The sequence below is a fragment of the Adiantum capillus-veneris genome, chromosome 19 (genome assembly GCF_014529385.1).
Source record: "Adiantum capillus-veneris isolate H3 chromosome 19, ASM1452938v2, whole genome shotgun sequence".
Classification (NCBI taxonomy): domain Eukaryota; kingdom Viridiplantae; phylum Streptophyta; class Polypodiopsida; order Polypodiales; family Pteridaceae; genus Adiantum; species Adiantum capillus-veneris.
In genome coordinates this window covers 7,086,594-7,101,537 of record NC_140949.1, presented here as the reverse complement: position 1 = coordinate 7,101,537, position 14,944 = coordinate 7,086,594, and the positions used below count along the sequence as shown (strand labels likewise).

The 14,944-nt window shown below is 45.7% G+C and overlaps 1 protein-coding gene across 1 annotated transcript in view; it reads right to left on the bottom strand.

Annotated features, from left to right (window-relative positions):
* LOC147433512 (uncharacterized) overlaps positions 1–14,944 on the bottom strand; it is a 44,454-nt gene that overhangs the window by 16,580 nt on the left and 12,930 nt on the right. The window contains exons 2-7 of the mRNA XM_086490192.1: positions 3,083–3,272; positions 2,852–3,002; positions 2,218–2,338; positions 1,927–2,001; positions 1,758–1,845; positions 201–471 (exon numbers count right to left, since the gene is read on the bottom strand). Of these exons, the coding sequence (XP_086346318.1) occupies positions 201–471; positions 1,758–1,845; positions 1,927–2,001; positions 2,218–2,338; positions 2,852–3,002; positions 3,083–3,272 (896 nt within the window). The remainder of the gene's footprint in view (positions 1–200; positions 472–1,757; positions 1,846–1,926; positions 2,002–2,217; positions 2,339–2,851; positions 3,003–3,082; positions 3,273–14,944) is intronic.

The window sequence follows — 14,944 nt, the reverse complement described above, 5'->3', positions numbered from 1 at the left end:
AACTCGGGTTGCTCAGTTTCAAAAAAGTTGCATGCAGTTGCTATTGCATTCTCAAATCTCCAATGAGTAATTAACTGAAAGAAAGCTTCTTTCCCAAGCTTAACTTTCTTCACAAGCATCTTGCTACATGTCTATGTGCATGACTAGTAACAGTAGCAATTCCTGGCCAACTCAACGTAACAAAATGAAGGGAGTAGTACCTTGTGAGAAAACAAACAGTTCATCCCTGAACAGGTACCCTTCAGAAATTTTGTACAAATGGCGACTTTCTCAGGATCATGTATGTAAGTGCAATCACCATCACTTTTGTTGCATTTCCCAAACCGCGTAAAGAAGAGACAATACTGCTGCCTTTTGGCTCGACGAGACCGCGCTGTGTGAAGACTCCATCGCACTTTTTCACTGGCTAAAGCTCGTGTAGCTGCCTTTGGATCCCTTACAAGCTTATGGCCATTCCCAATTCGTACATACCTAAAGAGAGAAAAAATAGCTTGAAATAAATTTTTGCATGGGTTGGTCGACAAACCTAAAGATCAATACATATTACACACCAAGCAAATTTTACAGGATATAGCGTCAGCAAACGAGTGTAGAAAGTTCAATTAAATGTTAAATGACTAGAAGGACCAAAATATTTCCTTCAAAGACATAATCTGATTGTGAGCTTTCACATTTTCTATTTACTCCTGAAGATCAACGGAAAATGTAAGAAACCGTTTCATTTGCATCCTATTCTTTAAGACAATGTTTGATTTTGTAGCTTTATATTTACAATCACACCAAAAAAGACCTTTTATTTACTTCTGTCCATCAATTGCAAACGTGACAAAACTCCTATGCTTGATAAACAAGGTGAAGATCATGCAGGCATGTTAAACATATTAGCCTCTCAAAAAGTGTCTCTTAATTTAGAGTTTTACCGTTTAAAATTTTAAAAACTCTACAACTAAACGAAAGGAGAAGAAATAAAATGATCTTGTAAATTTTGAAAAAAAAAACATATATTTACAAAAAACATGCTTAAGAAACTGAATTCCTTATTTTCAGAAACTTTAAAGGAAAGTGTGCTTATTTGTCTGTGTCTTTACTACTAAGGGAAAACAAAAGAAAATTCAAAAAGTGAATGCAGCCTTTGGAAATAGCTTTTAAAATCAAGACCCCACCCTCCCGAAAAGGACATGATTTCTTTTGGGCTTCAATACTTTTAAGCCCCACTTGAGGGACGCATGCCCATCAATAGGAGATGAACGGCCTTTCATCCTTCTCCCCTATGGCTAGTTCTAACAAGCCAAAAATGTGTAGAGCTTGCAAAAAATCTGTCACAGGGTCTAGAGAGAATGGTATTTTATGCCTCTTCAAGATGCAACCTTTAGTTGTAAACATGGGCCAAGGCCATCAGTATAATAGAGAGAAGCTAGACTGTAGTTGTTGTCCCAGGGTCCCTACTTCCAGCCAAGGTTTGGTGAAAGTAATCAAAGCAATTGGTTCCACAGGGATTAGGGGCTGTCAAAGGATTAGAATGCAGAATACATGAAACAAGTTTAGGAACCTAATACTGACTTTCATGTAGTGTTTTATGCGAAAAATAACAGGCATGTCATGTGTCAGAAGGCACAGCATTCAGTACCACTCTCATCCCTTCTACTATTCTTTGTCGGTTACTCACAAAATTCCAAGCTAGTGGCTCGTGTGGTGGGCCAAAAATCTAAAAATCAGAATTGCATCTTCAAAATTCTACAGCAGCCATTAAAACGTACTCTGTCCCATCATAAGATAGTCTCCTTGGCGTCGACAATATGGCTGAGTTAGTACTTTGTTTGACTTCAGCATTTCCACACCACTGATCTGTATAACAAGCACAGATTAGGATAGCTTTTACAATCCCTCTACAAGGCAAGAACTTGATCAGCATAAGACTAGACCTACCAGGAAGCCTTTGTAATGTTCGTCCCAAGGGGTCCATTTTGTAACGAGCTAAGCCAATAGTGACAATTCTTCCTCCTGATTAAGTAAAGCTCTCAAATAAATAAAATGAATCCCCAAAAACTATATGTCAACTAGCATAATATGAACTGAGTCCAACAAAATGCTGCATATTATACACTTGATTTTTCGCCTTGCTCTCTTAACATGTAATAAAAACTTAATCAAACACAACCAGTACAATCATTATGTTAACAACTTAAAATAACTTTCTAGCACAGTTTATCAACTTACTCCGATGAGAAACTTCACGAGTAAGTCTCCTCCGAACCTTACTTTCAGCGACCCCACTCGCCGCCTTGGCCTTCTCCTTTCTTTGTTGTTTTTCAACTTCTGCCACTGCCTTCGTGGCTTCCTTCAAAGGTACAGACATTCGAAGTACATCATTTAGAGACTGGTCCCACAAAACTCTGAATGCTTTTACGTACTTCTACTCTACTAAACCCAGTAGACCCTTTGATGTGACATCAAACAGCAAGTTCACATGGCTGTATGGCATCAACATGAACTTTTATGTGTAGTGCTACTATGTAAGAGCTTATGCGGGGCCACTTGTATTGTACAGGTTTTTCCCCCCTTCTCGGCTAATTATACATTGGCCTGCTATACTTTATATATATCCATCTAAATAGATCTCTTTCAACAGAACTGATTCTATAAAGAGCTTTCTGAATCCAAAAGGCCACTGATATACTATTATGCTAAAATTTATGCATCATCCATCTATCTAAATAGATTCCTACGAACAGAAGTAATTCCCTAAGCAGCTTTGACAATCCCAAAGGTGAAAAGAATGGTTAAAATAAATGGCACCAAAAACTGACATATTTCACTAGCAAACTAAAAGTTGAGAGAATTAGCCACTTACCTCACTGGCCTGTTTTGAACGCCTCTCAATTGACTTGGTCCACTTCAGATTAGATCCACTAAGACTGAGTACTCCAGACCTATGTAAAGAAAAGCCACCAGCTGATCGGCTGTACACTGGCTGTACCTTGCGCAAACGCTGCAGCTTTTTACTGCAAGTAAACTGCATGCTTTTAAGCTTCTGATGCAGATAAGCAAGTACAACAGTACAAGACAGAAATCAACTTCTAACCTTATCAAAAACAACAAAGACCCCCTTTTAGCCTTGGGCAGAGCCTTATATCTGCCAGCACAAACAGCTAATCCAAAGCCAGGTCTCTTCCATGGGAACAGCAGAGGTAAGACACTTCTGGCTTGTGGAGAGGACCCATCCTTCAAAGTCCACACTCGAGATGAGGATAGATAAGCCCGTTTCCTGAAAACTGCTAGCATGAAAAGTTTAAAACCTTCTAGCTACATTTGACTCTTCTAGCTAATGGAACAAAAAAAAGCAATCACGCTTAAAACATATGGAATCTAATGTGTTTGGACCCTTAAACTATTAAGCTCAGTGTTAATATAGCTCAAGCCTTACAAGCTGATTTACAGCATGCATAGCCTGTAAACAGGAATATTTAACTCTTTCAGGAGTACAGCTGCTCAAGACTGTTTTAGTAAAACCAGAGTTTTAAAAGTGAGATGAATGCACAGCATACTATACTGGTCAAGATGCGCTACTCAAGCTTTCCTGGGCACAGCTGCAATTTGGGGATAGGTGCCATTGGATAAAAGACACTTCAATCAACCCTGAAATGTCCACAATTCGGGCCTCAAAACTAGGCAGATTAATAGTTTCTCTGCTCTTCCTCCTCTTTGCCTTCGCAGCAGCCTCACCGTTCTAAGCAAATAGCTTGACAAGGAGCCTGCCATGCACATCGGAATGACAAACATGACAAGATCTAGCTTCACACAAACCACAAAACTAAAACATACACGAAAAGATCTCCCGGCTACCTGGCTTGGCTATGGCATGCATCGGACAAACCACCCAACCACAGCCACTGTCTAGAAGCATCCCTAGTCAGGGCCAAGGCCAGTGCCCGAGGACGTAGGCATGCCACTGTAAGACTGCGTCCCATACCACCCAGCCACACTTGTCTCAAAAGTGGCCCGGCCAATCCCATACTGGATGGAGTGGAGCAGAAATGGAAAAGAGCAGGATGCCAAAACCTGAGCGTTACTGCCTGGATTTCGAGCCGCAATCATGGGACTACAGGACAGGTGCTTACATGGCAATACGATAATGATGATGTGGCATGCTGATGCAGCAGGGTATGGACTAAGCTGACGTGAGAGAATTTGCGCTAGAAGCTACTTTTTGGGAGTCAGTTATGAGAAGATAATTTTAAGTTGCTCTAGCCTCTGATATTTACATGTTCTGAAGCACTTTGTAAATATTAACTGCTAATTATTAAATCGCTTTTTGTCTTTGGGATAAGTGCCTATAAACATGAGGCCAAGGTACCATCAGTTTTATATTGAGACTCTATGATTGATTCACACACACACACACACACACATACAGAAATGAAATGAAATGAAATGTTATATTAACGTCTTCAAAAGGCAAAAGTGACCTATGAGACCTAAAAGTTACAATGTGGTGGATCTGATACAAAGTCCGAGTAACAAAAGTAACAAAATGAAATGAAAATGACAATGACAATATGACAAAATGACTAAATGACTACTATGGAAATCCTAAACTCCAAGGTGTGAACTAATCAGCTAGCTGGGATAGCTAAAATCACAAGAGGTCCAGCATCGAACGCTGGCGGATCTCATCAATCTCCTCCGTGGTCAGTAGTCTGACCGGGCGTCGTGCATGTTGGGCCAAAGTGATCCGAATCCTCTGATGCAGCCTCCGTCGGTGCTGTGTAGTCCTCTGTAGTCGCGGGCGTCTGGATCTCCCCAGCTCGGTCGCCCGATCGATCAGTGTGCCTCTGGCGTGAGGCGGCGAGCTCTGCTGTGGTAGTAACTCCTCCGGGTGTCCAGTGTCTGCTCTAAAGAAGTCTGTGATCTGTCTCTGATGCTGGCTAGCCTCTCCTCTCATCAGGCTCTCTCTGTGTCTGCGCAGCTCGAGCAAAAACAAACCCAAGCATCTCTGATCCTCGTACCGCATGACTCTGGAGAGTGGTCCAAAGCCCTCTCTGAACAAGAAGCGGCCTCGTATCTCGCAATAGACGAGGCAGTGGCATGTGTAGTGCAACTCTGTCTCAGGCTCTATGTCACATAGGGGGCATGTCCTGGCCTCTGCTGGTACTCCACTGTATCTCCCAGTCTCGATCCGCAACTGGTGTGAAGATGTGCATATCTGGCCAATAGCACATCGGACCCCATGAGACAAGTGGGTGTCCATGTACCTGGGCCTCGTCACAAAACCGTCCTCCGTAAGCTGGAGAAGATGCTCTCTGTAGAAAGCCATCTTCGTGCCCAGCTCCTGTGCTGGCTGTATCCATGTCCTCGTGTCTAGCTGAGTCAGGTCCTGGCGGATGAGAGAGAGAGAGAGAGAGAAATAAATGAAATGAATGAAATGTTATATTAACGTCTTCAAAAGGCCAGAATGACCTATGAGACCATAAAGTTACAATGTGGTGGATCTGATACAAAGTCAGAGTAACAAAAATGACAAAATAAAATGCTATGGAATCTGAAACAGCTAGGTGTGATCTAAGCAGATAGGTGGGATAGCTAAATCCCAGATCACAAAAGATCCAGCTAGGTGGGATAGCTAAATCACAGATCACAAAAGATCCAGCATCGGTCGCTGGCGGATCTCATCAATCTCCTCCATGGTCAATGGCATGACCGGGCGTCGTGCATGCTGGGCCAGAGTGATCCGAATCCTCTGATACAACCTCCGTCGATGCTGTGTAGTCCTCCACAATCGTGGGTGTCTGGATCTCCCTAGCTCGGTCGCTCGGTCGATCAGTGTGCCTCCAGTGTGAGGCGGCTAGCTCCTCCGGGTGTCCAGTGTCTGCTCTAAAGAAGTCTGTGATCCGTCTCTGAGACTGGCTGACCTCTCCTCTCATCAGGCTCTCTCTGTGTCTGTGCAGCTCGAGCAAAAACAGACCCAAGCATCTTTGATCCTCGTACCGCATGACTCTAGAGAGTGGTCCGAAGCCCTCTCTGAACAAGCAGTGGAAGTGGCCGCGTATCTCGTAGTAGACGGGGCAGTGGCATGTGTAGTGCAGCTCTGTCTCAGGCTCCAAGTCACATAGGAGACATGTCCTGGCTTGTATTGGTACTCTGCTCTATCTCCCATTCTCGATCCGTAGCTGGTGTGAAGATGTGCGTATCTGGCCAATAGCACATCGTATCCCATGAGACAAGTGGGTGTCCATGTACCTAGGTCTCGTCACAAAACCGTCCTCCGTAAGCTGGAGAAGATGCTCTCTGTAGAAAGCCATCTTCGTGCCTAGCTCCTGTGCTGGCTGTATCCATGTCCTTCTGATGTCTAGCTGAGTCAGGTCCTGGCGGATGAGCCTGGTAATCTCGGATTGTGTGTGAGTCAGAGAGGGTGCATCCAGTGAGTACTGGAAGGGTGGCAGTCTGTCTATGCTGAACCCATGCGCTTGAAACCATGATGTCATCTCCCCATACCAGCATGCTGTATCTCCCTGCATGGCTAACTGTCGAGAGGACTGAAGTGCAAGGCGGGCATATCTGTTTCTGGGAAGTTCCCAGATGCGGTGTATGAAGGAGACGGATCTGGTGAGCGCCTCAACCACTAGTGGGGGGGCAGCTAGCTCTGCTCGTATAATGGCACGTGGTACTGAAGCCTTGGCTCTAATGAGCCGTGAGATCATAGAGACTAGTGGCTTCTCCATGTCCCCCCATCCATCAGTGCGACCTGTCCTCCCATGATGGTCCAATGAAGGTCCCCAAATCTCAGCTCCATAGAGCAATGCAGAAGCCACCAAGGTGTCAAAGAGCCAGAGCTTCATCCGAGGCTCCTGAAACTGAACATGTGAACACATCCTCTCTAATCTACCCAGTGCTGCATGGGCTCTCGTCAATCTAGTCTCTGCTGCTCTTCTCAATGAAAATGCTGGTCCACTAAAAACCACTCCAAGGTAAGCTAGCATCTGTATACTGTCACCAGCGTGTGACTACTATCTATCCTTTTTGTTGATTTCTTTCTTATTATTTATTCACTTTCACTTTTTGGAAACACCCCTCTGGAAATCTAACTGCCCTGCATTGCATAGCTAGTGTGGAACTGTTCAGAGGGAGTCCAGGCCCAAGGGCAAGAGAGCACTAAGGTTGGACAAGGACTATGGTTAGCCAAAGTGGGATCATTGACTAGCCAAAGTGGAATCCTTTGCTACAGAGGCTACATTTCAGTTCTTGGTGTGGCTGCAGTGTACAAAGAGGGTCAGATGACCTAGAAAGATACAATGGCAGCATCTCCTAAAATTTAGGGAACTGCAATTTTGGGACCTGAAAATGTGTTTGCGTCATTACCTCCGGAATGACAAGGGAAACATTTTATTACTCTGCCGTGAAGTCAACTGGGCAACCGGTCGGGAGATTTTTAGGCGGCAACCCCGAAAGGGAAATAGCCTGTAAATGTGCCAAGTGGCACATTTCTGTGCACTTTCCTCATGCAGGAAGAAGTGGTGCTGATTTTAGGAGAAGGGAAGCTCATTTTCAGTTTTTGTCACAGGTTGAGAGCTATGGAGTGCTTCCTTTCCCTCTTATGTACAGCACGGTGCCAAGAGTGATTCCCTGCACACTACGCACTGCCCTCTCTCTCCCCTTTGGCAGTATGTTATGCCCCTCTAGTGGGCTTTTCAATTGACCAATGTATAGTTGTGTGGGTTCATGCGCGATTGCCGAGGCAAGAGCCTCTTGCACAGGTACTGGATTAGCTAGCGGCTAATCCCCTGCAGGTACAGGTGATTCGGAGAGGTTTCACGTGCGAAATCTCGTCCGATTCAAAGGGCAAGTAGCCCTACAGGTGCGGGAGCTCGAGGACTTGCTACGGATGCGACCGGCACGCAAAACGGAGCCCGAAACAGTGAATTACAGCCTGCTGTGTATTTTTGCAGGTTTAGGGTTTTGGCCCTAAACGGACCCTAATACCCCCAGGAGGTTCGGGGACGCGAGGGGACCGCTGTACAGGTGATCTGGCGCATTTTCGGGGCAGAAAACAGAGAATTCAGCGTGCTGCATATTCTCGCCAGGTTTTGCAAAGTGTCTGTATGCGTCGGGAAAGTCATCCAATGCGTGGGAATACTGACTATGAAGGGTCCTAGTACAGTTATGCTGCCGAAATCGGCCCAGAACAGTTGAAATTCAGCCAAGGTTGTGCGGGGCAGCTTGTAGGGAACCACAGCATTTATTCTCTCTTGTAAAGAATAAAGAAATACCGAAAGGGGCGCCTATTTAGGGGCCAATCTGGTGTCAGTCTTCTCATACAGGTGCAATCTAGCAGCCTGTATCCCTTCCCCCTTTGTTGTGTCTTGAAAGTACAGGTAAAGTGGGCAACAAATTAAATGGGTGAAAGCAAATAAAGTTTAAGTCTAAAGTTTACCGCCCTTTTTGGATTAAACAGGCTGGTTTCATATACTCCACCGTCTCCTGGCCGTATGTGAATGCGGGCGCTGACCTCCTTTAGAGAGAGAGAGAGAGAGAGAGAGAGAGAGAGAGAGAGAGAGAGAGAGAGATGAAATAAAATGAAATGAAATGTTATATTAACGTCTTCAAGAGGCCAAAATACCTATGAGACCAGAGTGTTACAATGTGGTGGATCTGATACAAAGTCAGAGTGACAAAATGAAATGAAATGACAAAATGATGGAATATAAATACTGTGAAATCCTAAGCCGGTAGGTGTGAACAATGCAGCTAGTCGGGATAGCTAAACCACAAATCACAAGAGATCCAGCATTGGTCGCTGGCAGATCTCATCAATCTGCTCCATGATCAGCAGACTGACTGGGCATCGTGCATGTTGGGCCAAAGTGATCCGGATCCTTTGATGTAGCCTCCGTCGATGCTGTGTAGTCCTCCATAGTTGTGGGCGTCTAGATCTCCCCAATTCAGTTGCTCGGTCAATCAGTGTGCCTCTGGTGTGAGGCCACAAGATCTGTTGTGGTAGTAACTCCTCCGGGGTCCAAAGTCTGCTCTAAAAAAGTCTATGTTGTGTCTCTGAGATTGGCTAGCCTCTCCTCTCAGCACGCTCTCTCTGTGTCTGCGCAACTCAAGCAGAAACAAACCCAGGCATCTTCGATCCTCGTACCCCATGACTTTGGAGAGCGGTCCAAAGCCCTCTCTGAACAAGCAGTGGAAGCGGCCTTGTATCTCGTAGTAGACGGGGCAGTGGCATGTGTAGTGTAGCTCTGTCTCAGGCTCCATGTTACACAGGGGGCATGTTCTGGCCTCTACTGGAACTCCGTTGTATCTCCCAATCTCGATCCGCAGTTGGTGTGAAGATGTGCATATCTGGCCAATAGCACACCGTATCCCATGGGACAAGTGGGTGTCCATGTATCTGGGCCTCGCCACGAAACCGTCCGCCGTAAGCTGGAGAAGATGTTCTCTGTACAAATCCATCTTCGTGCCTAGCTCCTGTGCTAGCTGTCTCCATGTCCTTTTGGTGTTTAGCTAAGTCCGGTCCTGGCAGATGAGCCTGGTGATCTCGGACTGTGTAAGAGTTATGGAGGGTGAGTCCAGTGAGTACTGAAGGGGGGCAATTTGTCTATACTAAACCCATGCGCCTGGAACCATGATGTCATCTCCCCATACCAACATGCTGTATCTCCCTGCATGGCTAACTGTCGAGAGGACTCAAGTGCAAGGCGGGCGTATCTGTCTCTAGGAAGTTCCCACACGTAGTGTATGAAGGAGACAGATCTGATGAGCACCTCAACCACTAGTGGGGGGGCAGCTAGCTCTACTCGGCTAATGGCACTTGATACTGAAGCCTTGGCTCTAATGAGCTGGAAATCATAGAGACCTGGGGCTTCTCCATGTTCCCCCATCCATCAGTGCAACCTGTTCTCCAGCGATGATCCAATGAAGGCCCCCAAATCTCAGCTCCATAGAGCAATGCAAAAGCCACTAATCTGTCAAAGAGCCAGAGCTTCGTCCGAGGCTCCTGAAACTGAACCTGTGAACACATCCTCTCCAATCTACCCAATGGCGAATGGGCTTTGGTCAATCTAGTCTCCGCTCCTCTTTGTAATGAGAATGCTGGTCCACTAAAAACCACTCCAAGGTAAGTGTAAGCATTTGTATACTCCACCGTCTCCTGGCCATATGCGAATGCGGGCGCTGACCTCCTGATCCACTGTGGGGTGGTATTACAACCATGACCTTGGTTTTACCAAGGTTAACGGACAAACCACTGTAATGGGAAAACCTATGCAAAGAATCCAGGTGACTTTGCATCCCCTCCGGGGAGTCGGAGATCAACACGATATCATCAGCGTGTAATAATAGCGGGATCCATGTCCCCGCTAGCGGTGCACCTCTATCCCAATCTCTCTCAATGTAGTTAGAAACCTCATCCACATACATACCAAATAGAGTAGGAGAGAGCGGGCAGCCATGCTTCAACCCAATAGTGGAGTGAACCGGTGTAGATAGACCCTCTTGGGTGCACATGCTCTACTATTGATCTGTACAATGCCATGATCCCCCAACTGAGTTCTGTGGGTACTCCCATCTCCTGTAATCTACGCATCAGTCTAGCTCTGGGTACTGTGTCAAATGCTTTGCGAAAGTCCACAAAGCTGCAATAGATCCGTTTCCCACAAGATCTGCCCTCCTCGATGATGGCCCTGAGTGTCAAGATATGGTCAGGAGTAGAAAAACCTCTCCTGAACCCTGCCTGCCCGCGGCTGCACGCATTCCCTCCCTCTCTGCCCATCTACTCAGCTGCTGCTCAAGAGTGGATGCGTACAACCGTGCCAGTGTGTGTCCAATCATGATAGTGCGATAATTCGTAGGCTCCATAGGGTCATCCAGATTTGAAAATAGGTACAATCGTAGATAGGCTCCATGTATTAGGCAAGCCCTCGCACGTGGCACGGTTAAACATGACTGCTAGTAGATCTTTGGCATGCATGAAATGCTCAGCCACCAAGCCATCATGATCATATGCTCTCCCAATCCTCATCTTGTCAAAAGCCTTCTTCACCATCTCAGCGGTGAAAAAAGCACGTGTGTGGGCATGGGTCGGGGGGGTCGAGAAGGGGTGGCTATCCAAAAACTGTGTACAAAGATGATGCGTACTGACCCCAAGTCTCTGTAGAGGTAATGGCCAGGGGGGGAACAACTCATGAAAGAGCCGCCATGCCTCACGCAAGTCCTGACTCAAGAATAGCTGGTAGAGATCCTGCTCTAGTTGAGCCAAAAATGCCCTCTTTTTCCGCCGCACTAGGCATCGAAAGTCAATCTGTGACTGTCTATGAGTGATGTCTCCCAAAAGCACCTCCCTCTGAAGTCTAGCTCTAGTTTGGCGGCATTCCTCATCATACCAACTGGTTTGAGGCATACTCCCAGAACGGCGTCTATGCTCGGGCTGGGTGTGTGGGTATGCCTCTGCTGCTGCATCATGTAATGTTTGTGTCAGTATAGTAGTAAGCTCCTCCAAAGTTCGCCCTTGGTCCTCACTGCATAGGCATCTGTAGATCTCGTCTATGTATACAGAATCCGTCTCCCGTGTGAACCTGAGAGTTCAAGAGCAGCTGAGGAACGTGGCAGAAAAGGCAGATAGAAAAGCAAAACTGGTACCACATGGCGTGGGACCTGCACCGAATCAAATGAATGAAAGTACAAACTTTGCCGCTTTTTGGGGCAAAGTGAAGGATCATGAAGCTCTTTTGAAGGAGCCAAGGCCAACTTCTTTTCACTTGGAATTGGCGGCTCGATTTGGAATTACGCCCGACAGACTCACGCCACAGGCGGAGGTAGTTCGACTGGCACCCGGACGGGATGTTGCCATTACACCGAGCATTGGCATACTTCGTTTGCAATGACAGGGGTGTTCAAGGCAGGCGAGTGACGTTCTACTCGGAATCCCTTGGTACCACAAGAACTATGCCGTGATTGATTATCGGGCCGAGAAAGCAACTTTGACAAATGAAGGGCTCGGAGATTGTACTTGATGAACTTCAGTTTCTTTACTCATTCTTTTGGGAGAGAACTGAACGATGGATAAAGGTTGAATATGTTTTGACCGGAACAAAAGAACGCCAAGATTTTTCTCCACACTCATGCCGATTGCTTTTTAAAGGGCCTGAAAATCATACCATTGATCCGATACCTGGAAGCACACCACTGAACCGGCCACCTTACCGTGTGAGCCGAGTACAGAATGAAAAGATTATGAACCCAGTGAAAGACCTCTTGGAAAAGGGTCTTGTCCAGCATAGTACTTCACTGCTTTGCTCTCCGCTGTTGTTGGATTTGAAGAAAGACGGATCTTGGAGAATGTGCATCGATTATAGAGCTCTCAACAAAATCACCATCAAGAACAGATTTCCGATTCCTAGGATCGATGATATACTCGACAGGTTACAGGGATCCTCGTGCTTTAGCAGGATTGATTTGAAGAGTGGATATCATCAGATCCGAATCGTGTCGGGAGACGTCTACAAGACAGCCTTTCGGACTACTTTTGGGTTATTGGTGATGCCTTTTGGCTTAACCAATGCTCCTGCCACATTTAACCGGATGATGGACAAAATTTTTCGAGATTGCAGGCTATTTGTTGGCACTTTCTTTGACGACATCATTGTTTTCTCCAAGAATGAGGCAGAACACAGAGATCGTCTGCTTCAGGTCTTTCAGGCATTACGAGATCACAAGTTAGTGATTAATGCAAAGAAAAGTGAATTTTTCCTACAAGAGAGACACTTTTTGGGACACATGGTCTCAGCAGCAGGAGTGCAAATGGACCCGGCCAAGATAGAGACTATCCGTGATTGGCCCGATTTGAAGAATGTCCATGAAGTTAGAAGCTTCTTGGGATTGTGTTCGACCTACAGGCGGTTCATACGAAAGTTTGTAGAGGTTGCTTCCCCTTTGCATGTCTTGACACAGAAAGGAGTCCCTTTCTTGTGGGGATCCACAGAGGTGACTGCCTTTCAAACATTGAAAGAGAAATTGATAAACCGCTCAATCTGTTCTCTGAACGAGATCTTCTTGAATGAAGAGACGGGTAGAAAAGAGCTCCAGAATCTTTCACAGTAAGAATTCACTGTATCGCTCTTGGTCATCCGGAGATGGTTCCAAGCAGCTCGTATATCTCACTCAAACTCTTGAGTCAACAAAGAAGAAATAAAAAGCCTCTTAAATTTCAGCCATTTAACTGGCGTAGTCTTGTTTAAAAGAAGAGTGGACCACCAAGTACGAGCATTCCCCTTAAAGTAAGAGGTAGCTCTCCGAATCTTGGAGTGCTCTGAACAGCGTCCTCCCACGAAAGCGATGTCAAACTGTTGTATAGAAGACAAAGCCTTCGAAGCATCTGAGTATCCTGAAAAAGTATCAAACTTGATCGAGTGGCCACCTTCCTTTAACTCTCGGACTTTCTTGCTTTTATCTTCGAGAAAGTCATACTGGTTAGCTTTGTAAAAAAAATTCTTCTTGTTCACATAAAAGTTTCCGTCATCGGAATCTGAGCTGTCTGTAGACGAGTCCTCAGTAGAACTGTCAGTCTCTAGGCGAGATGTAGCCTTCTTTGCCTTTTTCTTGCCCTTTCCGAAGCTTTGTGTCTTGCTTCGCTTTTTGCTTTTTCTTTCTTCTTCGCTCAAGTCTAAAGAGCTAGAAGAACTGAGTAAGCCTTCAAACTTGACACGCTTCTTTTGTTTCTTTGCCTTGTCAAAAGTTGACTGACGACCCAAATAACCTGGAAAGTCAATGCCTTTCTTCTGCTTTTTGCCGTGCTTTTTGTCTTTCTTTTGCACGTCGAAAAGCTGCGCAATCTGTGCATCAACCACGTTCTCCACTTCCTTCTCCGTATATTTTCTTGGAGGCAGAAGGTTTCTTGAGAGCGGGTTTCGAGAGTGGTGTTGTGGTTCTCTGCCACTCCGTCTGTACCTCTTCCAAAGAGGTATGGTTCATATATTTTGCCATCTTCGGGTCCTTGGCAAAATTGAGCATTTATCTTTGTTGCATCGCCAATCAATTGACGATGCTCCATCTCTTGCTGCTCCGTCTGAGTAGGCCTAGGCAGCCATACTCTCTGCCGGAATCTTCGTTATTATCCCTGCCCGCATCTCCAGATGCAGAGGGAGTCGACTGATCATTGCCTGAAGCCATAGGTGCCACGGAAAAAAAATTCGGGGATCGGATTTCCCGTAGAAGAGAAATCGGCCGTGCTCTGATACCACTGTAACAGACTTGGACACTCCAAGTCAAGAATCAACCGCGACAGCACCAAATAACCACTTCAAAACAAGTCACAGATCACAATAGATGTACATTGGCCCGGCGAAGTTCCGTGCCTAGAGATATTGGCCCCAAAGACTGGCGCCCCTTTCGGTATTTCTTTTTATATTAATCAAATCAAAGGACAAGAGAGTGGCTAGGGTTTCACTCTCAGACTCTGCGTCCAGATGCTCTGAGAAGTGAAGCCCTCACCACTAATTTAAAGGTTACAAGGGATGCCCAAAAGCAGAGCCCCAAAAGCTTTTAAGATAAAAAGCATCAGTTTTCTCTCTCTCTTAGAGAGTCTTTTCTCTTTTTTTATTAAAAAAAAAGCAAAATTCGCGTCGCTCATCATTTTCCACAAAAAAATCAACCTCCGCGATTTTCGAAAATTAGGGTTTCTGGTAGAAATTAGGGTTTGCAGGAATTTTAGGGTTTCTGGCAGAAATTAGGGTTTTTGTTGTCCGCCACGTCATCACTTTGTGACATCAATGTTGACAACTCCGCTCTCCATGAAGGACATTTCCTTCAAAAATCACCCTTTCTTCCACAATTGTTGCAATATCTTTGGGCTTTCAAGGCTTCCCACTCTGCATTGCTCCTCGAAGAATGCGGCTCGCTCTGTCCAACCTTCTGTTTTCCTTTTCAATCTCCAACCAAAGCCGCAGTTGAA